The 26233-nt window shown below is 49.7% G+C and overlaps 10 protein-coding genes across 10 annotated transcripts; 6 read left to right on the top strand and 4 right to left on the bottom strand.

Annotated features, from left to right (window-relative positions):
- Positions 1 to 1180: 1180 nt before the first annotated feature.
- Positions 1181 to 3845, top strand: ABOM_008505 (SEC61-beta family protein; the record flags this gene model as incomplete). Its single annotated transcript, XM_022535634.1, has 6 exons — positions 1181 to 1263; positions 1327 to 1765; positions 1819 to 2013; positions 2069 to 2332; positions 3398 to 3746; positions 3811 to 3845. The coding sequence occupies 6 exons, from the start codon at positions 1181 to 1183 to the stop codon at positions 3843 to 3845; spliced, it is 1365 nt and encodes a 454-aa protein (XP_022386706.1).
- Positions 3846 to 5387: 1542 nt separating this feature from the next.
- Positions 5388 to 7761, top strand: ABOM_008506 (sodium:solute symporter family protein; the record flags this gene model as incomplete). Its single annotated transcript, XM_022535635.1, has 7 exons — positions 5388 to 5531; positions 5587 to 5752; positions 5807 to 6313; positions 6421 to 6465; positions 6522 to 6724; positions 6778 to 7139; positions 7197 to 7761. 7 exons carry the CDS (start codon positions 5388 to 5390, stop codon positions 7759 to 7761), a joined length of 1992 nt encoding a protein of 663 aa, XP_022386704.1.
- Positions 7762 to 8135: 374 nt separating this feature from the next.
- Positions 8136 to 9018, bottom strand: ABOM_008507 (rhodopsin family protein; the record flags this gene model as incomplete). Its single annotated transcript, XM_022535636.1, has 7 exons — positions 8136 to 8301; positions 8376 to 8416; positions 8484 to 8516; positions 8591 to 8615; positions 8686 to 8719; positions 8802 to 8855; positions 8988 to 9018. The coding sequence occupies 7 exons, from the start codon at positions 9016 to 9018 to the stop codon at positions 8136 to 8138; spliced, it is 384 nt and encodes a 127-aa protein (XP_022386674.1).
- A 719-nt stretch (positions 9019 to 9737) lies between these two features.
- Positions 9738 to 10323, bottom strand: ABOM_008508 (dynein light chain DYN2; the record flags this gene model as incomplete). Its single annotated transcript, XM_022535637.1, has 7 exons — positions 9738 to 9802; positions 9853 to 9922; positions 9972 to 9998; positions 10050 to 10084; positions 10135 to 10168; positions 10220 to 10242; positions 10293 to 10323. The coding sequence occupies 7 exons, from the start codon at positions 10321 to 10323 to the stop codon at positions 9738 to 9740; spliced, it is 285 nt and encodes a 94-aa protein (XP_022386707.1).
- A 280-nt stretch (positions 10324 to 10603) lies between these two features.
- On the top strand, positions 10604 to 13502 carry mrd1 (RNA-binding ribosome biosynthesis protein MRD1; the record flags this gene model as incomplete). Its single annotated transcript, XM_022535638.1, has 4 exons — positions 10604 to 10855; positions 10956 to 11717; positions 11957 to 12229; positions 12288 to 13502. Coding segments are annotated over 4 exons (2502 nt in total), but the record flags the coding sequence as incomplete, so codon positions are not given.
- A 960-nt stretch (positions 13503 to 14462) lies between these two features.
- On the top strand, positions 14463 to 16930 carry abaA (transcription factor AbaA; the record flags this gene model as incomplete). Its single annotated transcript, XM_022535639.1, has 3 exons — positions 14463 to 14904; positions 14954 to 15130; positions 15189 to 16930. 3 exons carry the CDS (start codon positions 14463 to 14465, stop codon positions 16928 to 16930), a joined length of 2361 nt encoding a protein of 786 aa, XP_022386679.1.
- Positions 16931 to 17614: 684 nt separating this feature from the next.
- Positions 17615 to 18632, top strand: ABOM_008511 (aldo/keto reductase; the record flags this gene model as incomplete). The annotated part of the gene is made up of 2 exons (XM_022535640.1): positions 17615 to 17759; positions 17818 to 18632. 2 exons carry the CDS (start codon positions 17615 to 17617, stop codon positions 18630 to 18632), a joined length of 960 nt encoding a protein of 319 aa, XP_022386678.1.
- Positions 18633 to 19159: 527 nt separating this feature from the next.
- ABOM_008512 (uncharacterized protein) lies at positions 19160 to 19940 on the top strand (the record flags this gene model as incomplete). The annotated part of the gene is made up of 2 exons (XM_022535641.1): positions 19160 to 19291; positions 19386 to 19940. The coding sequence occupies 2 exons, from the start codon at positions 19160 to 19162 to the stop codon at positions 19938 to 19940; spliced, it is 687 nt and encodes a 228-aa protein (XP_022386681.1).
- Positions 19941 to 20344: 404 nt separating this feature from the next.
- On the bottom strand, positions 20345 to 21758 carry ABOM_008513 (putative protein phosphatase PP1 regulatory subunit Sds22; the record flags this gene model as incomplete). The annotated part of the gene is made up of 7 exons (XM_022535642.1): positions 20345 to 20364; positions 20417 to 20819; positions 20871 to 20945; positions 21010 to 21306; positions 21383 to 21454; positions 21526 to 21557; positions 21623 to 21758. 7 exons carry the CDS (start codon positions 21756 to 21758, stop codon positions 20345 to 20347), a joined length of 1035 nt encoding a protein of 344 aa, XP_022386680.1.
- Positions 21759 to 23070: 1312 nt separating this feature from the next.
- Positions 23071 to 24991, bottom strand: psrA (putative general stress response phosphoprotein phosphatase Psr1/2; the record flags this gene model as incomplete). Its single annotated transcript, XM_022535643.1, has 4 exons — positions 23071 to 23283; positions 23340 to 23438; positions 23491 to 24827; positions 24892 to 24991. 4 exons carry the CDS (start codon positions 24989 to 24991, stop codon positions 23071 to 23073), a joined length of 1749 nt encoding a protein of 582 aa, XP_022386677.1.
- Between the last annotated feature and the right edge of the window lie 1242 nt (positions 24992 to 26233).

Genomic DNA, 26233 nt, shown 5'->3' on the forward strand with positions numbered 1-26233 from the left:
CTGTCAAGTCAACTGAGGCTATTAACTCCATTGTTTTTCCCATAAAAGAAAGAGAGTATCTGTATTTGTATCTAATACACAACTCTACAATTCTTCCGCGTGTCTGGATTGTTTCTATTGATTTTCTGTTTTTCTTCTTTTTTTTTATTCCCGCCCCAAAACCCTGGGATTACCACAAATTCTCAACCAAACCAAACAGAGAGGAGAAAAAAAAAAGTCCCTTCTCCAGACTCCAAATGATCGGTAGTCCTGTCAGTCAAAAGACTGCGTAATTGCCGGCGAAAATTAGAAAACCCATTAAAAAAAAATAAAGGAAACGAACCTCTGGACTTCTCCCGCAGTTTGAGGAACCGACCGTACCTTACCTAACCTCATTCCTCGTGATTTACTGGTATTATTATTCCTTCTCACCCGCATCTAATCGGCATTCCCCTATATTCAAACCATCCATTCCTATCGTCCCTCGTTCGACCACCGACTTTCGTTTTGGAATTCTCCTCCCCCCTTCTCGATCCTCGGGGTTCCAGTCAACCTATCAGTCGCTTTTAGTTGACCCATTTCCAGCCACTCGCTGAGAAGGGTCCTCGCGTGATTCTGCATGTGCTCAGCCTTACACCAGTCCTGAACGATCAATCGGAGTGTGCCTCTCCGCCCAACACACGACCTTTCATCCGTGGCTTGGCGGCCTTCAAGCCTCCTTCGCTCGAAGGAGATCCCCAAGTCGCGCCTCCCCGTCCTCGTTCTCTCTTGTCCTCCTCGGGCCATCTTCCCCCCCGATCATTCATCGTTAGGCTGAAAGAGGCTGTGGAGGCTTGTGCCTCAGGACCCGTCATCGTCGAACCCGCCAGGTTCGAGATCAGACCTCCTACACTGAAGGCCTCCCATAGGATCGTCTAAAATAAAACTCTCCGACCCTCCTTCCCCGCCCGTGGTTTTCGGTTCCTAGACTTCTTTTCTGCGTTTTCGCCGCCATACGGTGGTCAGAACCGTCATATTGTATCCCAGAAGCGAGACTCCGGCGGACACAAGCTCCGTAACGGAGCCTATTGCCAAAATTCAGACCAACAATTCACGCGCCTCCCTTCTTGGGGGTTCATTTGACCCGGCATTTCGACGAGGCGGTGGTTTTCGAGGGCGAGAAGGGTATGCAAATGTGCCTCCGCACCCGAAGAAACGCAAAATGTATCGACCAAATTCAATGTGGACGTGGTCCTTCTGTATTGTGACCCTTTTCCAGGCAGTCGTCACACTCGCTCTAGAATGGTATGTGCTGTTACCGCGATTCCTAGAAAGATATATCGCTGATGCTGACGGGGTGCTTCGTAGTTACGTATTCGCAGACTTCCAACTCAAACTCTATGAAATAGCCGTCAATGTAACGGCATCCAAAACAATTCCGACCTTTTTAGCACTGTACAGTTTCGGTTTCATCTATGAGTTAGTACTGGTCTACGACGCACTGCGCCTTAAGAATACCATTCAAGTCATCGGGCTGTGCGTATGCAACGTTGGCCTGTTGATCTACGGTGCCGTGCAAGTGGAACAAATTAAAGATGCAATCGGAGTTTTGAATGACAATACAGCCATTGACCCGGCTGTGTGGGGACAAATTAAGCCTTTCCTGATCATCATCCCATGTGTTGTGGCCATGGGCACGCTGCTGATGATGATCGTGGCTTGGAAATTATACGATGAATTTGCGTGGTCCATCTATAAGCACATCAGCGCCGATTTGCGAATGAAGCGCCGATACCTCACATACCAGGTTTGTTGTGAACCACCTAGCGGACAAGGAATTCCAACTGATTGAACGGGCAGATCTACATTGCGCTCCTCAAGTTTGACTTCTTCTTTTTCCTTGGATTTACCGTTCAGTTCGTGGTTATTGTCACTAACCGGCACGATGCCGAGTTTGCGCTTACTCTGGCGGCTATCCCGGTCACAATCTTGATTTTGTTAGCTGCCGCTCTTTTCGTTCGGCGCGAAAGTTCTATTGGAATGATCGTAATCATTGTACGTGTTGATCGGTTGCCCACCCTCGAGAGGTCCTCGCTAACTATTATCATAGCTCCTCTACTTTGCTGCACTGGCGTATTTCTTGTTCAAACTGTACCGCATTTACGACAAGAACACGTACCAGGAATACCTCCAAGCGCAACGGTCCTTGACATTTTTCGCCGTCATCACCCTCGTTCTCATCGTTATGACTATTATCAATGCTTGCATGTGCATGCACAACTTCCACAAGGGCTTGAAACCGCACGTGAATAGGAAAAAGGCCCGCAAAGAAGAGGAGAAGACCACAGAGCTGTCTTCAAACATTACCGGCCAAGTGCCCAATCGGATGATGATCGATTGAGCCCGACCATGGTCGTACAATTTCATGATTTCAAGAAAACAACCTTTCGGTTCAATTGTCCATATAAAAACAACCAAGCGCTCTATCGGGACACAGGTATCCATGTTATATGTTTGCGAACCGCGTACAATTCGCTGTTATATGTCGACTTGGATACTGTATTTTGAAGGTGTTTCCGGGATTTGCGATATGATACCTTTTTTCTGCATTGATCGATTTAGCTCACGATTTCCATTGTCTTCTCCGTTTGCTGTCAGGGTTTCCCTTTTACTTCACTTCTCGTCCTCGCCCTTCCACATACAGCCTTATTAAATGGGCGCTGACAGCGTTCAATCGATGATTCCGACACTTGCACTTTGATATCCTTGCTTATGTCAATTTATTTTTTACGACTGTGCATCTCATATGTTATGTACTGTATCTATCACATAATTGGAATAAAATACAGAGGAAGAATATGGACCATTTGGCTTGTAATTTGACTGAAGTAAGTAGGAATGTTGCTATACTTAATACCCCATCAATATATACTGTATCGCCCACGGTATACACCCAGTGCGTTTGCCACAATCTGTGAAGTTCAAGATGACCTTCTCCCATTATGAGTGGGAAGGGGATGCACAGACGGGCAGTGGTTGGTGGAGGAAACTGGGGTAGGTCGGCGTGACGATACGTGACAGTACGGCCAATGGGAAATCGTGAGCGTGGCCTCTTTTGAGTGACTTGCGACCTCAACTCTCTTTGCCAGCTACAACTTAATTCCCCTTCCACTTCCTAGCAGACTTCCCTCCTTCTTCAACCAGTCCATTTTCTTTTCTTTGTTCTTAAATTTAATTTCGCTCAATTCTTCACGACATTCTTTGATTATCTTCATTTGACTACGGTTTCTTAACATGGTGAGTTGTCCTTCGTGAGCCAACTGATCGTCCTTCAGCGGATGGGACTCCTATCATGCCTCGAAACCGCATTGGCTTTCTTCCATCCCCTGATTTTGGATCCCAATTCTTAATGGTGATGCTAATATGAATATAATTTAAGGCTTCTCCTCGTGCTGCTTCCCCCCTGACCTCTGGTGCCGAGTCTGGCCCAGACTCCAAGGCTTCTGGTGCTGGAGCTGGAGCTGCTGGCTCTGTTGCTTCCGTGGCCCGTACCTCCTCTCCCACTCCTCCTGGTGGTCCTCGAGCTGCTTTGCGTCGTCGCGCGGCTGCCGACCACAAGGAGTCTCTGCGCAATGCCAGACCCAGCTCGACTCGCGCTGCCGGTGCCGGTGGCTCTTCCGGTACCATGCTCAAGCTCTACACTGACGAGAGCCCTGGCTTGAGGGTCGACCCTGTTGTCGTCTTGGTTCTGAGCTTGGGCTTTATCTTTTCCGTCGTTGGTTTGCATGGTATGTAACGCCTGAGATAAGTCAATTCGATTCATAATGGATACTAATGTGTGCCCGGTTTTAGTCATCGCCAAGATCACTCGCAAGTTCTCCTCGTGATCAACGACTTTGCGTCTGCTCTCGCCATCACTCTCCTGCCTGCATCGAGCGACATCAGGTTTGACTGAATGAGGTTCTGAGTGAGCAGGGATGGTTTACTATGCATAGCCGGTCCGTGCTCCTGGAATGATTTTGGTCATTCTGTGAGGGTCGCTTTTGGCGGGTTCACTCCCATACTCTCTTCTACCCTTTTGAAATAATATACCCCATGGTGTCCGTTACCTATCCGTTGTCCTTGGTGGGCGGGGATCCTTAGATCGGATCGTCCGTTACGTCGCGAAGTTGAGTGTTGAAAGCCTATCTGCAGTATAGGTTGGGAAGGTGTGCTGGTTGTTATGTTACTGTTGGGGCTGCCTCCAACCCTTGTGACAGTTAATGAAGGATTTTCATGCCGAAAGTTTGGAAGGAAAGCTTTGTATAATATCAGTTGCTTTTTCAATGGGTACATGAACCTTAGAAGTTGATTGTGTTGTAAGCGACGGTAGGACATGTGATATATAAGCCTGGCTATTGGCCCAAGCAGAGTTCTCTGCCTGAGGGACAGGGCTAGCGCGACGAGGACTTTCAATCCACTCCTAGTAAGGAATAAGGAACCCGCCTTTCTGGACATGTTCTATCAGATCAACCCAACTTCCCACTAGTACCGACCCAGGTTTGTATCGACAACGGCGAGATTCACTATTGAATAGAAAAGAGAAACTGGCTCCACTCGGGAAATTTATGACTCCTTCTAGTTTCTCTCGTTCAATCAATCGAGATCAGATCCTCTAACGCTCCCCAGCTTTCGCGCAATCGGCGCCGTGAGGAATGCAGATAATCCATTACTCGAAACCTGGAGTAAGGAAAAGCGTTATCACGCCTAGGGGGCTTGTTCTCTAGCTTCATTTCATTGTTGGTGATTTACCTAAAAGCCGAGACAGCATCCACTATCTTGATATCAGAAAGGCCCGTGTTCCTTATCAACCGTTTGCCGTCTCGGAGCCAATCGACGATGGCGTTCATCCAACCTCCACTGATAAGGATGGGCGACGAAAACAAGACTGGCCAATGATAACGGGGGGATTGAGATCGACTACGATAGGGACCATGAGCCTTAAGGATTGTCAATATACGATGGAAATAAGAAAACCGCGGGCCAGCTCGCTCCATGTGCTGGTCCGCTGTGACGTCGCTGGATTACGAACATGAAGCCCTTATCAGGGTCCCGGAAATTCAGCAACGACAATGACTGGGTTGAGCAGTCCAGAATCCCGATTCAATGGGACTAAGGACGTTGATCAGTCTGAGGGTCTTCTGCGAGGTCGGAGGTCTCCTATGTCTATGGTTGTACTACTTGAGATAGTATATGAATCAAGTCACCCTTCGTTTCCCTACGGATTTTCTTTCAGGAAGTATCAGACGGCCGGAGATCATTGCTTGCAGATCACTACATTGATATTAGTCTATACTGTTATACTTAAATTGGAATTTGATACCCCGTATTAGGGAATACGTGCATTCGGATTGACCATCCAAGGGCATCGTCCGACAAAAGCTGCAGTCATGCCGGAGACAGCCAACTTTGTTGCTCCCTTGTCTCAAGGGTTTGGCTATGGTATTATTGTCGGGTTAGGGTTCGCGTTTGCTTTGGTGATGGTTTTCATTACCTGGGCCCTCAAAAGGCAAGTGCTACATCTCTTTTCCAAGGTAATGCCTTTGATTGAGGAATTGGAGCTAACGAATCGTTCACTATAGATATCAGTACGAAGTCCAAACCTCAGAGATGTTTTCAACTGCAGGAAGATCCGTAAAGTCAGGTTTGGTTGCTGCTGCTGTCGTAAGCAGCTGGACTTGGGCTGCCACCCTTCTGCAATCCTCTGCAGTAGCCTATCAGTACGGAATTTCGGGGCCATTTTTCTATGCATCAGGTTAGTGTAACCGAAGAAACAGTAGGGCTTCATCACTAATGATGTCGATCTCAGGTGCCTGCGTGCAGATTATTTTATTTGCAACGCTCGCCATTGAACTCAAAAGGCGAGCCCCAAATGCGCATACGTTCCTGGAAGTCATCCGCGCTCGATATGGCACTGCTGTCCATGTGGTCTTCATTGTTTTTTGCTTGATGACCAACATTCTTGTCACTGCAATGTTGCTCACTGGTGGATCTGCTGTCTTGACATCCTTAACTGGAGTTAATACGGTTGCAGCTTGCTTCCTGCTCCCCATTGGTGTCGTGCTCTATACTCTCTTCGGTGGCATCAAAGCAACTTTTATCACCGATTATATGCACACCGTGGTTATCATCGTCGTTATATTCATCTATGCGTTCTCCGCTTACGCGTCTAACGAAACTCTTGGATCTCCGGGTAGAGTTTATGATGCTCTGGTTGCGGCGGCTGATCGCCATCCTGTGGAGGGCAATGCTCAGGGCAGTTATCTCACCATGCGATCAAAGGAGGGTGGTATCTTCTGGGTTATTAACCTTGTCGGTAAGTAACTACACGTATCCTTTTGTTGTGGCTTAACGCTAACTATGGTCTAGGTAACTTTGGGTGTGTAGATACCTTGCTGAAACTTAGTTGATATCTGCTAACAGTGTGTTTCAGGACTGTCTTCCTGGACAATGGCTATTACAACAAAGGTGTGTTAAACTCGAGATGGAATGGTGCTATGATGCTTCAGTACTGACTGCGATAGCTATTGCTGCGCACCCCGTACATGCCTTTCCCGGTTATGTTATTGGTGGCCTCTGCTGGTTTGCCATTCCTTGGCTCTGTGCCAGTACGATGGGAATATCTGCTCTTGCTCTTGAAGGCACTCAGCGCATGAGCTCGGAGGACGTAACTGCCGGCCTTGTCCTACCTTTTGCTGCTGTCAAGCTGCTGGGATATAGTGGTGCTGTCTGCACCACACTCATGATTTCATGGCAGTCACATCGGCTTTTTCGGCTCAGCTCATTGCTGTTTCTTCCATCCTGACGTACGATATCTATCAGGCTTATATCAACCCCTCTGCAAAGGGCAAGAGACTAGTGTGGGTGTCTCATATGTCCTGTATTTTCTGGGCTATTGCCATGGCCAGTTTCGCAACCGGTCTCTACTACGCTGGTATCGGTATGGGCTACCTTTATTTGCTCATGGGTGTTATCATCTCCTCGGCGGTGTTCCCAGGCGCGATGACCCTCGTCTGGAAGGCACAGAACTGGGTCGCCGCAGCTGCATCGCCTATTCTGGGCCTCGCCGTGTCCCTCATCGCATGGCTTGTAACTGCTAAGAAGGAATCCGGTGTATTGACCGTCGCTACCACTGGCGCAAAGTAAGTAACCTGTCCTTGACCTTACCCAATAAGACCTCCTGCTAACAAAAAGCCCAGCTACCCCATGCTTGCTGGAAACGTCGCCGCCCTCCTCAGCCCCATCATATTCTCTCCAGTCCTCACCTACATATTCGGCCCTCAAAACTACGACTACGAATCCATGCGTGCCATCCGCAAAGTTGACGACACAGATGTCGCAGCAGCCGCACACGTCGACATCGAACTAATCCCCGGCGAAACCAGTCCCGCCACCATCAACGCCGCCAAAGAGCAAGAAGAAGAGCGCAAGCTCAACAGGGCCGCGCTCTACTCGCGCACCCTCACCATCGGCATGGTCCTGTGCTTCCTACTCCTATGGCCAATCCCCATGTACGGCAGCTCATACGTGTTCAGCAAGAAGTTCTTCACCGGCTGGGTTGTCGTGGGTATCATCTGGCTTTTCTGTACGACTGTAGGAGTGGTGATTTTCCCACTATATGAGGGAAGAGAGAGTATTATTCGTACGGCTAGGCTTATGGCTCTTGATGCTGTTGGCAAGAAGCCGAGGTTCGAGGGACAGGAACAGACTCCATCTGGTGTTGCGACGCCGACGGAGAAAGTGGGCACTAAGTCGGATGTGTAGTTTGGTTGTTTGGTATCCCAAGATTCTGTTTGGGTTGGGATCAGGGGATGCCCAGATGCAGGCCCATCCATACCTACTGATGTGATTGGGATTTTGTGTTTTGCATTGACTAGTATATACCCCATTTGTTCTACGCCGGTTACGCTATTAATATTATTAATAATTCTTACCAATTGAATGCACATATAACATAGAATATAACCCTCCTATATTAAAAAGAAAAAAAGCAAGCAGAGAAAAAAGAAGCAAAGGTATCGTACAGCAACAGAATATACACATCATTAACATCGCTTCTCAACCAGACCAAAGTCCCATCTCCCCAAAGCCCTCAACATGATAAAATAAGAAAAAAACAGGCCAGCACCAACACAGAATCACTTATACTGAAGATTCTGCGGCGGTGCCCCGGCCTGAGGCTGCGGATATCCGCCTCCCCCGGAAGCCTGAGGAGGAGGTCCCCAGTAGGCCTGTGGAGGTGGCGCTGGGCCAGCCGGTGCACCTATCGGAGGCCTAGTCTCTGGCGTGATATCAGGGCGATCACTTATCTGTTGTTAGTTGGTCTGATCGGACAGGGCCTTTTCTTTCTGTGATTCTAATCAAGGGAACCAGCTTACCGTAGGTCTTGGGTGAAGCGACATGTGTAACATGTGACTTCCTAGGGGCTTGTTAGTATTTATTATTCATTGGGTGGAAGCTAAGAATTGGTTAGAGGAGATATTTACCTTGTACTTGTGTGTTGCCAGCGGGATCATAGGCTGGTGGGTTACGGTTCATGTTAGTTAGACATTCTGGCAAGAGCTATTGCAACCAGATCCCGGGTGCAACATACAATAAAGCAGACGGTAAACCAGGGCCTAGAGCAATTAGCAATCAGGCCTATTCACGCATCGAATGTAAGTACGTAAAGAAAAGAAAGGAACATACCATCGCGTAATACAATGTCCATTATAGTGTTGGCCTAATCCAACGTCATGGTTAGTTCGGGTCAGGTACAAAGCTAACCAAGCACCTAGTAGTAAACAAGACCGGAGTAAACATACAGTTATAGCAGTAAGCCCTGACATTTTCGTAGCCTTGCAGCATGGATGTAAACTCTATTTAAACCTGTTAGCCTAGTGCTTATGAAGATAAGAAGGACGTCGTATTTGGAAATCGGCACATGGGAGTTTATTTCCGGAGGATAGATATACACGGAGGAATTAGTATGCAGAGTGCGCTGTACGTACCATGCGTTCCGAACGTGATGCAGATTGCCATGGTGGATAGGGTCTTCGCGGAACCTGGTCTATGATACTATGTGATAGTATGGCTTCTGGTCTCGAGGGTTTATGATCAAGGGGAGTTGAGTTGGTGAGGGTTGAATCCAAGGGCGAAAGGCAGCGTTATTATAAGATCCTTATTGGGGGTGACGTGTGGCGCTGTGGCTTGGCACTTGGCGTTTGGCTGTTCTTCTTTATTCTGGAATGCGTGGCACGTGTTTGGTGGATTTGGGTGTTTTTTTATGACTTGGGAGAGGTAAGTTGGGGATGGGATATAAACATTAGGTAGGTAAGGTGAGTGACTCTCATTTGTGTGTATTCAATACTGTGATAGTTGGTTGGGACGCTCTACAGTTCCTAAGGTACTAACTGTTACGAGACTCTTACTACTACTATATTACAAGGCACTCTGTCAAACAGCACACAACCTGCTTGGTATGACCAATCTAACTCACATCAAGATACAATGGCACCGAAATTGAACCATGTAGGGGTCGAATATGTAAATAAATACCGCTGAAGGGAAAGTAAGATTATGCAGCACCAACTGCCATGACGCCTGATCTCAGGGGCCAGTCCATCCATCATGTCGCGAGTTAAGGCCGATACATCGCCGGCTTCTATTGTATGGCGGTATGCCCCAATTGGCAGTCAAGGCCCCAATCGCCCAAGGACTCGGTCCTCTTTTTATTTCCAACCATGTATGCCAAGGCGTGTTTATTGAGTCTTGAAGAGAAGAATGGCGCAGTGTCCGAGGTAGAAGTAAATGAAGTGTTTCGTCTCTGAACTGAATTAGCAGCGCTCTGGGAGGTTAGTGCACAAAAGTTCGTACCGTGTGTAACAAAGCTTCCGAAATTCCTCCCAACGACACAATGCCATGTAGCTCCTTTGCGCGAGTCAAACTGTAGACTGTGAGTGAGGGGCTGTGGTGTTATCGGAGGAAACGCTGACCTCTCGCTTGATATACTGGGCAATGTCCTAATAATAATTAGCACCCTACCGAGTCAACAAGTAATCGTTGTGACCAACCTTCTCAATGTGGTACTTCTCCATTGCCTCGATCGCTAAACAATTAGTCGCAATCACCTCCGTCGGGATATCCGATGAATCATACCAACTTCGACAGCTTCCTGCTGCATATCCTCCGTCTTTCATACCGTAAGCAATTATACCTCCAATTCTAGTGGCGAGACTCTTACCATATCGACGGACTTGATTTGCGCTGCCCAATAATGTTAGTCATGGTGAAGATGCCGCTGAAGTTGCACTCACGCTCGAGCTTATCCTTCTTTTCGGAAGACATCTTGTCGGTTGAGTGAGCTGGAAAAGGTTCAACAATAAGCAAGTGAGTCAACTGGAGATTTGCGTCTCTAAGGTAGTCCAACAGTACACAGCGTTCCGCCGAATTGCCTCCGGAAGTAGGCGTTGGGCTATCGTGGTTGCTGAGGAGCAACCGTGTGGATACGCACGGGCCACGCCCACTATTCTCACCGCCTTTGTCGGCACTATAAGGAAGCGGCATAAACTAAAAAATTTTTGGAGCTTTTTTTTCTTCGATACATTCCATTCCCTGCTGGCTTTAGGAAAGGCAGCCACAGGACACAATAATGGAAAGCACAAGAGTGTTTGTCTCTGGCCTTCCGCCAACATTCTCCAATGATCAACTTAGGAAGCACTTTGCTAGTCGCTTCCAAGTTACCGACGCTCATGTATTACCCAAACGCAGGATTGGCTTTGTGGGCTTGAAGACCCCCGAGGCGGCCAAGGAAGCTGCTAAATACTTCAACAAGACATATGTCAAGATGTCAAAGATCTCAGTAGATATTGCTAAACCGGTATGTGACCTCTTCCTGGCGATCTGGCTTTCCGCTTCCTATTCCCATTGCGCACGCTGACCGATAAAGGTGGTCTTGAGACTGACCAGAATTGCTTTAGATCGACTCCGAGCCTATCAGTGCTGCTCAAAAGTTTAAGAAGGCTGAGAAGCCTGACTCGACTGCAGAGAATACACTCAAACGTAAACGTGATGGGGAGCTCGCCCAGCAGGACCCTAAGCTGCAAGAGTATCTTTCCCTCGTGAAACACTCATCGCACACAAAGACATGGGCCAATGATGATGCTGTGATCAACCCTGTTGCCAATGACTCACCTGCCAAGGACCCGCCCGTTGAAGCAAATGAGGTTCCTCAGGAACTTACCTATGCTCAAAGGAAGAAGGCAAAGCTCGGGGGGACCTCTGAAGAAGATGCTCATGTGTCACGGCATGATGAGCCTGAGCCGATGGTTGTTGATGCAAGTAAGGAAGAAGATACTACTGAGCAAGCAATGGATCAAGAACAGCCCGCGGTTCAGGAAGAAGATCAACAACCGGTATCTGACGCTGACTGGCTTCGGTCTAAGACAAGCCGCCTTCTCGGTCTCCTAGACGAAGAGGAGCAAGCAGAGTTTGACTCTGCAGCGCAACGGCCCACTGATTCAATGGAGCCAGCAGCTGATGTTGAAGTCGATACCGAAAACGCGGAGGCTGATGCTCCCCCGGCCGCGGATAATACTGCGAAGCCGACAGAAGCACCGGAAGTTGATACAAACATTGAGAACATTCGCATTTCTGCGCGTTTATTTGTGAGAAACTTATCTTACGATACAAAGGAGTCCGATCTCGAACCGGTATTCGCCCCCTTTGGCAGGATTGAAGAGGTCAGTCTTCCATTCTCATTCTGTGCCCCCGTTTGCCTTTCCTTCCCCCCCCCCCCTTTCATGCAAAGTTGCTCGCATGATGAACATCCTGATAGGGACATCAGATGCAAAGCAAATGATGTGACCAGGAAAAGAGAATTTTAGTAGATGCCTCTAGTATCTGAAGAGCAACATATCCTCAACTTGACATTGGATTCACTGTGGTTTTAGATTCGTGGGACAATTGCTGATTTATTTAGATTCATGTTGCCTTTGATACTCGGTTCAGCTCCAGCAAAGGATTTGCCTACGTTCAGTATGTTGAGTCCGATGCGGCTGTAGAGGCCTACAAAGCCCTTGACGGAAAACACTTCCAAGGTCGTTTATTGCACATCCTGCCAGCCGCTGCCAAGAAGACGTATAAGATCGACGACTATGAGTTGTCCAAGTTGCCTTTGAAGAAACAGAAACAGATTAAGCGAAAGCTAGACTCCACTTCTTCAACCTTCAGTTGGAACTCGCTTTATATGAACGTAAGTCAGCTCGGGATGTAGCCCAAGAGTATCGCATATTAACAAGCCTCTCTACTAGGCCGATGCAGTTATGTCGTCAATGGCTGAGAGACTTGGTATATCCAAAGCAGATCTCTTGGATCCTACTTCATCGGATGCCGCAGTAAAACAAGCTCATGCTGAAACGCACGTCATTCAAGAAACGAAGGCTTACTTTACTGCAAATGGTGTCAACATTGATGCCTTTAAAGAGCGAGAGCGTGGAAACACTGCTATCTTAGTAAAGAACTTTTCTTATGGCGTCAAGACTGACGAGCTTAGGAAGTTGTTCGAGCCGTATGGCCAACTCACAAGACTACTGATGCCTCCCAGTGGCACAATAGCTATTGTTGAGTTTGCAAGACCAGATGAGGCTCAAAAGGCATTCAAGGGTCTGGCGTATCGGAAACTGGGAGATTCCATCCTATTCCTAGAAAAAGCCCCTAAGAACCTCTTCGATGCATCTGTTGTCCCGCAGAAACCAACTGTGGAAACCAAGGCCATCTCCCAAGGGTTCTCGACTGCTGACACGTTCGCGGCAGATGAGCCTGAACAGGCTATTGCTACCGCAACTCTCTTCGTAAAGAATCTCAACTTTGACACAACAAATGCGCGTTTCGTTGAAGTCTTCCAGCCGTTGGATGGATTCGTGTCGGCGAGGATCAAGACCAAGCCCGATCCCAAACGGCCTGGTCAGACGCTCAGCATGGGCTTTGGCTTTGTTGACTTTAGGACCAAAGATCAAGCCCAGGCCGCTCTTGCTGCAATGAATGGATACAAGCTCGATCAGCATGCACTGGTAGTTAGGTCATCGCATAAAGGTATGGACGCCGCTGAAGAAAGACGACGTGACGATACTGCGAAGAAAATCGCAGCCCGGAGGACGAAGATTATCATTAAGAACTTGCCGTTCCAAGCGACCAAGAAGGATGTCAGATCACTCTTTGGAGCGTACGGCCAGCTTCGCTCTGTGCGTGTTCCTAAGAAATTTGACCGGTCGACTCGTGGTTTCGGTTTTGCAGACTTCGTAAGCGCTCGCGAAGCGGAAAATGCCATGGACGCATTGAAGAACACCCATTTGTTGGGCAGAAAGTTGGTATTGGAATTTGCAAACGAGGAGGCCATCGATGCGGAGCAAGAGATCCAGCAGATCGAAAAGAAAGTAGGGGAGCAGTTGGACCGGATCAAACTACAGAAGCTCACGGGTGCCGGGCGGAAAAAATTTACTGTAGGGGCCCAGAACGAGGAAGACTAAAGTCCTTTCTCCTTCTGCCCTTCTCCCTGTTGATAGGGTTAATGAATAGTAATGGTGCTGCTATCTTTGTGTTTGTGAGAATATACCCCTTGCTTGGCGGAACACCTTTGGGCTTTTCACACGTTCCTGCTGTCAGGACCGTGCCTGCAGACGCGTCCTGCAAAGTTCCGTCGCCTCGTGCATCTTCATGAAGCTTTATCTTTTTTTATCCCCATGTATCCTTGTTCGATCCTAGCATCTCGTCGACCCCTCGTCCTCGACTGTGATCTTTCGTATGTCTGAACCCTGGATATCCAGTTGAGAGCAGGGTCTGGTCGTTGTTTTCCAACCTACATTCCGCTCGCTCTGTCTGTAACCCCCCGAGCATTCTTCGATGATCGCCTCGGACGATGTTGTTGGATGCTGGGCATTCCAAAGAGAGGCCTTTGCCACTAATTTTCGCCCATCATTTCTCGTCGGTACCTGGTTTGGCTGCTACTAGTCAGTCGTCATGTCGTGCAGGTCAAAAATCCCCGGGCAGCGGCTCGCTGAATCGTGCACCCTGGATGTCCCCTTGCATTGTTAGCCGGCGTCCACAGTGCATCACCCTTCCTCCTGATTTGCTGCAACAAGGCGGCACCTGCTCGTCCCTCCCTCATCGCTCTGATCGACGCGTGAAGCTCAGGTCAAGGGTTCCCCGCGCCGAGGGCTACTGACGCTGCCCTCGAGGGGGAATCGCCCAAACAAGCAAACAGCGTGGTCCAGCAATGTAGCTGCTGGGGCTACCTTCGCGCTCCTTTACTAGGGGAGGGAATGGGTTCCCTATAAACATCATGCTCTTCGCCCGAACATTCTCTTTCCCAGGCTCTTACATTTTTCCCCGTAACTGCGTTCTTTGCCAGGCAAGAAGCATTTGTGACCCTCATCCTACTTTGTGGAATCTGTCATTCTTCCGAGAGCCTATTCGAGGTGATCCGCTCCATGGCTGAGTGGCAGACCGAATGTATGTTGCCTCCAACCCAACCAGGTCTTGAAGGTGTCGGGCCCCATCCAGGTCGAGTGCTTCAGAACACTTCGGGAAACATACAGTCCTACTCCGACACCCTGGCGCACACTGATCCCACCGGGCGTGAGGACCATTTTTCACATTATGGTTTCAAGTATCCTCATCAGCCCCCGGTCCCAACTCACCCAATGCCTACCACCACCAGCCTGCATGCCCAGCAAGTTCTCAACAATCGTTTCCATACAAAGAAACTGCGGCGTCTCCAATCACTTGGTCCTAACCTGATTGGACCCCGCAGGACAAGAAGTTACCTCAAGTCCCCAAAGTACATAGAGTACAGGGCACGGCCTCGCCGAGATACTGGAAAGGACGGGGAGCCCGTTTGGTCAGATGAGCTTGAGGATGCTTTCCAGCAAGGTAAGACGATGACAGCTGCCACACAAAGAGGATTGTCTAACAACATCAGCCCTTGAGGCGAATCCCCCCATGGGGAGACGAAAATGGTCCGAACGCGGAAAATCCTACGGTCGAAATGAACTGATAGCTGAGTACATCTACAAAACTACTGGGAAAAGGAGGTCAAGAAAGCAGGTCTCTAGCCACCTGCAAGTCCTTGATTCTTTTCTCAAGGGTGACCCCGATTGTATGTTTTGCCTAAATAGCTTTGATGGGCAAACCCAGATCTAACCAGGCCTTTGTAGGGGAGAGGCTTGTACGGGAGCAACCAGCAGACCGTTCGAATGGCCAGCCACCATCAGCCGGTCCTCGCTGGAGAAATTCGATGGAGGTCCCATTCTCCAGCCATTACAATAGCCACAATTATCCCTCCTATCATGACTCGTTGAGGCCGGTGCAATCTTACTCCGGGGAGCTGCCCCCTCCACACATTGTTTTCAATCCCAATTTGCACGCCGAGGCAACGAACGTTAATATGATCTATGGCCTCAGCTTTGACATGTGGGTGAGCGCGCCGGGTCAGCCAGAGCGGATCGAGAGTGCATTCCATACCTACACCCGCCTCCAAGGGGACCAACGTCATCCCGGTGCACCCCCAAAACGCTTGGAGGATCTCTCCAATTGGCGGACATCGTTTCCCCATCTCAACTCAGTCATGGCAGATGTTAACAACCCACTGAACTGTGAGATCATCCTCCTGGAGGCCAATCTGAAGTTGATGGATGATTTCCCCCCGTCCGGCTCGAAACTTGGGATACAGCTAGAGCTGGACTTCACCCAGCCTCCTAATGGCGATGCACTGACGAACCAAATGGAGAACTGGTCGTGCAGCACGTATATCTACGAGGAAGGTCACAACATATTCAAGGAACGCCGCAACCTTCCTAGACAGCAGTCGAACAAAGTGAAACCTCCATTTGAATCTTCGTGGTGGGCAAAACGTTTTACGGAACTCACGGAGCTCACCCAAAGCAGACAAGTAAACGACGCTGCTGATAGGCACGCGAGAGACTACTTCCGCACCTTGACGGCAGTCCAAGAAATACGGGCCACTCCTAGTTCTCGTCGGGTATCGAACCAGTACCCTGACAACTCCCAGGATGGAAGCAAAAGAATGGCCATCCTGCTTTGGCAATTCCGGCGCACGCGACCGAACGAAGTTGGCACTACCACATGGCGCCGGGTGACTCCGCCATCCCCCGACCGTAATGCAATCCCTAGCCCCAAGCCCGTAACGGGGATCGACCTCCCTCCCTTGTCCTTCGATGCAAACTCTCTAGCTAGGCCTGCCCCAAGCATTTACCAAGCCCCTCAGTCACACGACTTGGTGCATCATAGTGGTGCCTCGCAGCCTCAATGGTCCATGTACCAACCACCGCAGGACAGCATATTCAATGCAAGCGGAGGTTTTGACCTTCTCAACTCTCTCACTAAGCCAGAGGGTGGCCTTTATGACAAAACTGCCGTCACCTCAGTGCCCGACACCTACCCCAGTCTGCAGCCTGAAGTCAGCCAGCCAACGAGTCTCAATGGTTCTACCGGAGGACCAGGGATGCTTAGCATACCTGATATGTCCCTTTCACACACCAATCTCAATACGTACAACCTAAGTGGGCATGATAATCAGTATGGAACGCCCCATCATCCTGGGGTGAGCCTGCCCGATAACAGCCATGTTTTAAACAATGGCATATTTGGGTCCAGCACTCAATCGATCGATGACATGAGTCAAACTCATGCACCTTGGCCGACTCCTACATCGAGTATCACTGATGTTGGGTCGAGCAACTATAGCCACCTGCAGTTTCCTGATCACCATGTGCCGTCTGTCTCACGAGAATCCCATCCGCCCAACCACTACGGGGGGTTACTGGGCCCAGACGACCTCATAGTGGGGAGTATGCCGGATGATCCTAGTATCCATGGGGCGGGCCATGGCCACATTAATCACACCTATACTGAGAACAACGCGGTTGAGGCCGCATAACGAAGAACTACTGATCACTAATCGGGCTGAAGGATGTCTCTTAATGATAATAATGGCAAACAAAAGTGTCGCTGGCTTTCGGGATTTTGTGTTTTCGTTTCTGGCACCGGAGTTTTGTGGGGGATACTGGAGCATGCCCTGCGGGGGTTTCTTGGTCTTTCTTTCTTTATTTTTTTTTATTTTTTTGGTTCAACTTTGGGATGTAGTTTTAGTCCGATACCAATTCTGTACTGTAGTCATCCATACTATCTAATGTCGAAGGAGTTCAAAGTGCTGTCGTTCATACTTTATCCTTGAGTGATTGGCGGGATTTGGGTCCCGTGAGGGATCATTGGATCCAGCACGGTCAGGGACCAATTGGGTTTGGCGCCGCTCTGCATTTACCCGCAGACTCGCATTTAGCCGGAATGTTATCTCATCCAGCTCCACTTTAGCCTCAAGACAGTTACATTCCTCCTCGTGTGACTGGCCTTGTCGGCCCGGCTGGCCTGGATGGACCAAGTTGCATTTATCCCGAGTGGGTATGGCCGTACCCCAAAACGAGGGCTTTTTGGAAGAATATGCGCGGGGGCAATCCCCAAAAGCTGATCGATGCCCCTCCTTCAACACTCTGTACTCTCCTCCCAGTTGCAATCACGCTGTCGTTCTTCTCGTTACCCGCGATCTCTACACACAATCATCACAATGGCTCCTCCTACCGTCAAGCTGAACAGCGGATTTGACATGCCCCTCGTGGGGTTTGGCCTCTGGAAGGTCAACAACGAGACATGCGCGGATCAGGTCTACGAAGCCATCAAGGCGGGTTACCGTCTCTTTGACGGCGCATGCGGTATGTTACCACCTGCTACTGTGAAGTATTCCGGGAGCAATCTAATACGGTCCTCCAGACTACGGCAACGAAGTTGAATGTGGCCAGGGTGTCGCCCGTGCCATCAAGGAGGGCATCGTCAAGCGCGAGGATCTCTTCATTGTTTCCAAGCTGTGGAACAGTTTCCACGAGGGCGACCGCGTCGAGCCCGTCTGCCGCAAGCAGCTGGCTGACTGGGGCGTCGAATACTTCGACCTGTACATCGTGCACTTCCCCGTTGCCCTGAAGTACGTTGACCCAGCTGTCCGCTACCCACCCGGATGGAACTCGGAGAGCGGCAAGATCGAGTTCAGCAATGCCACCATTCAGGAGACCTGGACGGCGATGGAGTCGCTGGTCGACAAGAAGCTCGCTCGCAGCATCGGCGTTAGCAACTTCAGCGCCCAGCTGCTCATGGACCTCCTCCGGTATGCGCGCGTTCGTCCCGCTACCCTCCAGATTGAACACCACCCCTACCTTACCCAGCCTCGTCTGGTCGAGTACGCCCAGAAGGAGGGCATCGCTGTCACGGCGTACTCGTCTTTTGGACCTCTGAGCTTCCTCGAGTTGGAGGTGAAGAATGCCGTCGATACCACTCCCTTGTTCGAGCACAACACCATCAAGAGCTTCGCCGAGAAGTATGGCAAGACCCCGGCTCAGGTGCTGTTGCGCTGGGCCACCCAGCGCGGCATTGCTGTCATCCCGAAGAGCAACAACCCCACGCGTCTGTCGCAGAATCTGGAGGTCACTGGGTGGGATCTGGAGAAGAGCGAGCTGGAGGCCATCAGCTCCTTGGACAAGGGCTTGCGGTTCAATGACCCTATTGGATACGGCATGTACGTTCCTATCTTCTAAAAATGGACGTTGCCCGCGAGAGATGTGTGATGATCTGCGATATAAAATGTACATGATGACTTGAGTAAATAGCTATGATAACCCATTGACCAAGACCATTGACTGCCTGAATATAAATGACATCTCCATGCGTAGTAATGGTAGCGGAATTCCTTTCGGGGCTCTCCTGCCCAATGGGGGCGAGATGCCTTCTCGGTCCCAAAAGATTTCGTCTGAACGGCCGACTCGCCCACCACCCGTCATCACCCTTTCTCGGTAAAACCGGTACATTGCTGAGATCTGCTGTCCAAGACTTGCCTCAATCTGATCTAGAATTATAAAAATTAGGTGTATGAAGTATACTCCAGTTCCTGATGCCGAACCTAAAGTTTCCCAACTAAAAATCCCACGCCAAGACCAAGCTCCCTTATCAACACTATCAATCAATCCATCAATTAATTATTTCCTGCAACTCCAACTCCTCCGTCAATCCCCCAAACCCCAACCTCAAACCAGCAAAACCCAAGAAAGCAACCAAAAGACCCAAAATGGCCGCCCGCCTCGCAGCACAATCAATCCACATAACCACAACCCCGATACCGCGCTCCCTAACAGAAAGCAAGCAAATCCTTTCCGCGCTCCAGAAATTCGGCGAAGTAGTCACCTTCCGCAATCTCAAGGTAAAGAAAGCTTCACCCACCCAACACCACTCTCTGCGTGAATTTAAGCAGATCCGGGTGTATTTGAAACAATAGCTAACAAGAGAATAAAAAGTACGACACAACAAACACATCCCAGAATCCCGCCTCCCGATCTATAATCGCCATCTTCGAATCCCCATCCTCCGCATCGCAAGCCATCGCCGCCTCCCCACTCACAATCCCCCTCGTCAAACCGCCGCCCCGGCCCCAGTCGCAATCGCATCTACCCCCACGCGAGCCAGGAACGCCCTCCCCGGACCCCTGGGCCTCGAGTGAAAGTCTCGCCCAGTCCCATATCACCTGTACCATCCAGCCGTCGCGCCATAACCATGAGTCTGCGCTGCGGCGGAACCCGTTCCATACGCTGTTTCATGTTAATGGGAAGAGTTGGCAGTCGAGGGATCTGGTGAGGACGGGGATTCCGTTGCGGGAGTTGGCGGATGAGCCGATGGCGAGGAAGAGTCATGAGCCGTTTAGGGTTAAGAGGAAGGTGCAGGCGGAGAATGAGCGGTTGGGGGCTACGAGTTTGATGGCGCTCTATGAGGGTGGGCTCAGGGGCGAGGGGAATGGGGATGAGTCTCATTCTGGGGAGAAGGCGGTTGAGGGTAAGGATACGGAGGTGGATTGAAGGACGGTTTGGTTCTGTGCGCTGAGGTCTATATGCATGGTTGTTGGCTGTCTTGGGCAATGCGATATGCCTGTGCATGTGTGCATTAGGCATGCTCTGGTGGTCCTGTTGGGCGTGGTGTTGCATCACTATCTTTCAAGGCCGATAGTGAGGCTTCCCCGGCGCGATCGTTGGGTGATGCCCAGCTAGTGCCCGTCAGGCTATGGACGATCTGTAGGTTCGTTTCCAGGGTTCCAGCAGGCTCGGAGTGTACCTCCACAAGCGAGGTATGACACCGTGAACACAGAGAACATAAAGCTTCTCTTAATCTACATATAACATAGGAGATTGACAGGAATCTAATCCGCTTTCCATTAACCATGATTGCCATTGTATCATCAGCCATGCCAGTTCTTGTACGGTAATTAAGCTATTCTCACGAACGCTGCAACTGTCAGTATACGCATACACCCGGAAACCTGGAAGACTGCACTTACTAGCGTCGATCTGCATAATCTGCGGTATCGCTAAGCGCACCTTATTCCGGTACACCGCGGGGCCCTTCGTTTGCAACGGGTTGCCCTCAAAGTAGACCGTCTGTAACTTCTCCTTATCCTTCAGCTCCTTCTCCACCTCATCGAAGCTAGACAACTGGTTGTTCGACCCCCAAAGCTCCTCCAGGTTCTTCAAATGCGACAGATGCTCGAGCTTGGAGACCTGGTTATTCGAGAAGTCAAGGACGCGCAGCTTGGTGTTCGATTCGAGACCGCTGAGCTCGGTAATGGCGTTATGAGAAACGTAGAGTTCTTCGAGGTTCTTGAGGGCGGAGAGTCCGTTCAGACTAGTGAGTCGGTTCGACTGAATCGAGAGGATTTTGAGATTCTGCAAAGCATCCAGATTCTGTAGAATGTCAATATATCAACCCCTCCAAACTCCGGGAAGACGACATACCTTGAACTCAGTGATCTTATTCTTCCCGAGCCACAGCTCCTCAAGAGACGTCAACGAGTCAAGGTTCTCGATTTCCTACAACCCAGTCAGCATAAACCCTTCCCATGCACCCATTCTCGCGCAAACCCCAAGCACCCACCCTGATCCGGTTAGCCCCCAGCTCCAAATTCCTCAACACCTTGAACCCCTCCAGCCCTTCGATCTTCGAGATCTTGTTCTGCACAAAGTACAGGTCCGTCAGCTTGACCAGATGCGAGATATTCTTGATATGTTTGATCTTATTGAAGCTCAGGTCCAGACTAGTCAGGTCCTTGAACTCATCCAGACCCTTGACATGCGAAATAAGGTTATCGTAGAGATCGAGCTCGACCAGCGACCCGGCGATTTCAGGAGGAAACGCGATCCGCGATATTTGGTTCTGCCGCAGACATATTCTCTAGAAACCACTCCCCGTTAATCTTGAATCATTACCGCCAACCTCCACCTTCATTCACGGAGCACCGATGTCGTACCTGTACTTTATGGAATCGCTCTAGATGTAAAGCAGGGATGGACGCAATACGACAATGGACGAGGTCGATCTCCTAGATTAACAACTCACTCGGTCAGTTTCACCTCACACCGCATGAACCAGCAGGCAAAAGATCCCACGCACCTCGGTATCCTTATCCTCATCCTCTAGCAAGTCTACAGCAAGAGGTTCTCGATAAGCACCCGCTTCCAAAACCGTAATCGGTAGGAAAAAAAAATACCTTCGTCGGCCTCGATCTCCTCCACCGGCGGCGCATCCTCATCTGAGTAATCCGGGTCCTCGATTGCCTCCGGATTCGTGATGGTTGCCTGAGAACCGACTCTCAGTTTTCCATCCCACCCTTTGCTATCCTTCATAGTGGCTGGGAGGTATGTAGATTCGTTTCCTTTATTATATCTTTTTTTTTTCTGCGCGTGGTTGGAGGTGGTTTGATGCGGGGAGCTTTTTTGGCCGGTGGGTCGAATGACGGTATGTATGTAATTTTCGTACGTATCTTGTAATTTGTAGATCGGTATCGATGTACCTAATTTAGGAAAGACGTTAGTAGATTAAGGGGGCCCATCAGGACGACGACGACTTGGTCAGTGAGTGGGGAGGGCTTGATTTGATGCTCGGAATTAACGGTTTTCTCTGCTTCTGAGACGGTTGCCCGAGGATTGTGGTTCATAATGCGGCATTTCTTGTCTTCGCTTTATGTATTTCGTTTAATGAATTAGAATTGACCTATGTATGTCCCGCTGGTTCGATTTCATTCACGTTCTTCTACACTCTTACTTTGAGCGGCAGTATGCTTGATTAAAATCCATTTGGGCTACTAAAACAGGTGGTGCTGTGTGGAAGGACGACGCTTTTATGTACATATAGCACGTACGCCAATGATACATATACATTGGTGGCGATCGATAGTCAAGATCCTGTATCGATGGGAAACTATCAGGTAGTACCGGAAACAGTGACGCGCACACATATATGACGATGCCACTCACTAGTGAGGTCTCCAAAACAAATCATGGCTGGCAAGATGACAAAACACGCTGGGGTCTTGGTGGTGATCACAGATACGAAACAAAACAGATAGGAAATCGAGCGACGGCAGTGTCAGGCCCCTTAAGGGCGATGGGAGGTTTAGACAAAATTTGAGAAAAGAAAGAATCAGATAGAAAGGGAATGTAAATTTGCGTATACATGAGATCAGCGAAAAAGGGTTTTAAGCTGATGGCCAAGACAGACGCCTACAGAATGCAAAAAAAAGGGGGAGGGGGGGTTGCGAGGAAAATGGATCAAAAGCACAGGGAGTCAGAAAAGTGCCCGCTCACTTGGAGCGTAGACAGAAGGACATGGCTAGAAGTCCAGCAGATGCAAACAGCAAAAGGGTTTGTTTAAGAAAGAATAACAGAGGAAAGGAAAAGAAAAACAACACAAATAAAAAGCACACATGCACTATTGAACTGTCGGGTCTCACGAGCGTCTTCAGATGCGCGGTTCGCTCACAAAGCACTCTAACTCTCATCTGGCATCTCAAAGGCGAGAGGGCTCGACGTATCGGCGGGTATTGAACAAAGGAAATCGACCGAATTTTATCTTTTCTATGACCTGATAGTGCCCGCAAGGCGAAGAATAACCAAACCAAGCACGCTGTAAATGAAATGCCGGGCTAGTGTACAGACATTACAATGCAATGTCAAGAACCAGACTAACGTCTTGCACTTGTGTACCAGCGAGATCTTCCAGGACGGGGATCAGATCAAGAAGCTCATTATCATGGGCGTCAGAGAACCAGCTGCTGATGGGTAACGCATGTTGAGGGTGGAATATATAAGACGTAGGAGAATTATCGATGATTATCGTGTCTCGGAGGTCGCGACCGACTTGAGAAAGATCCTATTCAAGAGTCAGATGAGTTGAACGAGTAATGCCAGGTTTACAAGAAAACGGACCTTCACATAGTTGCCTTGATGGTTGTAGCAACTGTCCCTAAAAAGTCGGTGGTGGACAACATTGTGGATGTCCAGCTGGTCCAACAATGGGTCGCCGTACTGAGAACAGGTTAGTGAGGCGATTGCGGAAATGTATGTCAACAGAACTCACCTTCGAGACAGATGCTGTAAACACAACAACTTCATACAGCTCCCCAACCCGTTTCATGAACTGATCAACTCCCGGCCGCTTGATCACATAGATGTTATGGTATTGACCCTCAATCTCCACGGGTATGGTGAAATCGGCGCGCTCGAGAACCTTAAAACTACTATGGACCAAGGTTTCATCCAGGTCAAGGACCAGGCATTTCCGGTCGCGTAGGTGAGGTTGAGGTGGGGGTAACAGCCATTGTTGCTCCCTGTCATGACTCTCATTTTCTGCCTGTTGCCCTGGAGAAATGAGTGGTGGCGGCGGCGGTAGCTCGGCTGGTAGATCAATTGCCTCTTCTTCGTGCGTGGAGTACTTCTCGTCCTTCGGGCCAACACTATCGGGTACAGCTGGCTTTGCGGTGGACTCGTCCGTCTGGGCAGGAGATTCATCGACTCTCTGCGGTGGCACTGAGAACGTTACATGTTCCTCAGGCTTCTGAGAGGGCTCCTCCACTTTCTCCGTTACAGTGCGCGGCGGAACTGCACTGGATTCGTGCTGTACTACCACTACATCCCGTCCTTCAGACTTCTCCTTCTGCGAAGGAGCCTCGTGGCCCGATTCAGGTCGGGCCGGAGACGACACCGTGCCATCAAGCTGCGAGCCTTGATCCGGGCCACTGACGGTCTGCTCTTCGTCCACCTGCGACGGCGGCTGGTCGGATGTCACTGTTGTATTTGCCTTCTCATCTCGATAATAGCTCGGCTCCTTGGACTCCGCGGTGCTCGAATCACCCTGGTGAGTTTCAGCCTTTTCCGGAGTAGGCTGAGTGCTTGGGACTGATGGTCGGCGAGTTGTCCTCTTCGCGGGGATGGCCGTATCCTCGGGATCGATGTTGGAAGACGAGCAACAGCTCAAAAATGCAAACAGCCGGGATGACACCCTGCTCTTCTTCTCCACCTTGGCAGGCTCTCGCAAGTCAGGGTCCGTCTTATTCTCTTCCATGGCCGCGCTCTCCTCATTCCTCCGCCGTGACCTCATGCTGCTCCCTTTGCTCCTGTCCCTTCGCCCCTTTAGAATACTTCTCCTAGAGCCTCGAAGTGTGTTTTCAGAGTCGTCATTGGCAGTATCCTGGGAGTCGTCTAACGTGGATTGTCTTTCCGCTTTCAAGGACGTCCGTGACGGCACGGGGAGCAGGTGCTGTTTCTTGGATACATCAGCAGAACTAGCGGCAGAGGCACCTTCGAGAATCGGATTTGTTTCTACGGGTGCCGGAGCTGTCCCGGAGGACTCTAACGAATTGGACGTAGGCGACGCATCGGTACCGGTGACATGAACCTGAGGCGACGATTCAGGAACTGAAAGATTCTGTTAGCGATGACTTGCGCAAGGCGACCAGAACGCGAAAGAGGCAAGGCTTACTAGAGCCGGGTTGACTCGTTGCGACAGGCATGGACGCTTCTCCCGTGCGGGTGTCAGAATTCGATGGTAGAGAATCCCGCTCCGAGCTCCCTCCGAGCATTGAGGGTAGCAGAGCGAGGTTCACTCGAACGACAAGAAACTAGGATCGAAAAGTCTGAGACTAATAAGAGGCGAGTGATACCAGAACACGCGCCTAAGAACCACCGGGATGCCGCCGAGATGGGGGAGGGGGGATGGGCGGAGACAGAAGGGAGTGCGGAAATCAGCCTCCTGGATCAGGACTGAAAGCGGTGGTGGTAAGGCGTGGAGGCAGGTCGTAGTAGTAAAGTAGTAGCGCTTTTTAGCTCTCTGTCTGACTGTCTCTCGGGGCCCGTATCACCGCCTGAATTGAGGCTAGTGCACAGCACTAAGGCCCGTCGCAAAAGAATCCACCCTCCAAGAACCTCAAGAGTCGATCGACTTTGCGAATAAACAAATCACATGCGACCGTGGTGCTGGACTAGAAATGATCGTAGGAACGGGGGGAAATCGACCGTGAAAGGGAGAGGAGTTGGGGACGTCACGTGGCAGGTCAGGGTGCAGTTCCTCGAAATTGGTCGGTAATTATTTATACCTTCTTGATTCGGGGGGGGGGGGGAAGAAGAGGGGGTGCTTTTTGGTTACTGGCTGATGAGGGAGGTCAACTTGTTTAGGTAGAACAAGTTAAAAAAGGGTAAACTAAAGATGCCAAAAAGAAAATGAAATAAAATAAAAGGAAATCGAACTCTAAAGGATTCCCTAGGAATAACCCGATCGGCGATAGTAGATAATTCTCACGGGTTTGTTCGCTTAATAATTGATGGAATAAAAAGATAGTTCTCTTTTCTTTTCTTTTTTTTTTGTTTGTTAAACTTGATTGTTTCTTTTCACCTAATAAATGTTGGAAGGTCGTCCCGGTGGATGTGAGTCTCCAGAGGGCTAAAAGAGACCCAAGGTACTTGACTTGATTACCTACCAGGAGTTCAACACAGAACGAGGATATTGGAGGGTGGCTTGCCGTTAGTGCGCCTTGACAGTCACTGGCTAAACCGGGTTAAGAGGGGGCCAGAAAGGGGAGAAAGAAAGGCCGACGGGGGGAAAGAATGAAAACAAGATGGGGGTTGGTGGAAAGCAAAGCGCTAAACAATCCCAGAGTACTAACGACTAGTAGTAGTAGTAGTATTACGATTTCGCTTCTCCAGATGGGTTTTAGTACGCCGTCGTGGTGGTGTTAAAATAATATTTATTATTATTATTGTTGTTGTTGTTGTGGTTATTATTATTATTATGGTTATAATTTATTATTGCTCCTTGGTTTAAAAAA

This window comes from Aspergillus bombycis (genome assembly GCF_001792695.1).
Source record: "Aspergillus bombycis strain NRRL26010 chromosome Unknown contig00079, whole genome shotgun sequence".
Classification (NCBI taxonomy): domain Eukaryota; kingdom Fungi; phylum Ascomycota; class Eurotiomycetes; order Eurotiales; family Aspergillaceae; genus Aspergillus; species Aspergillus bombycis.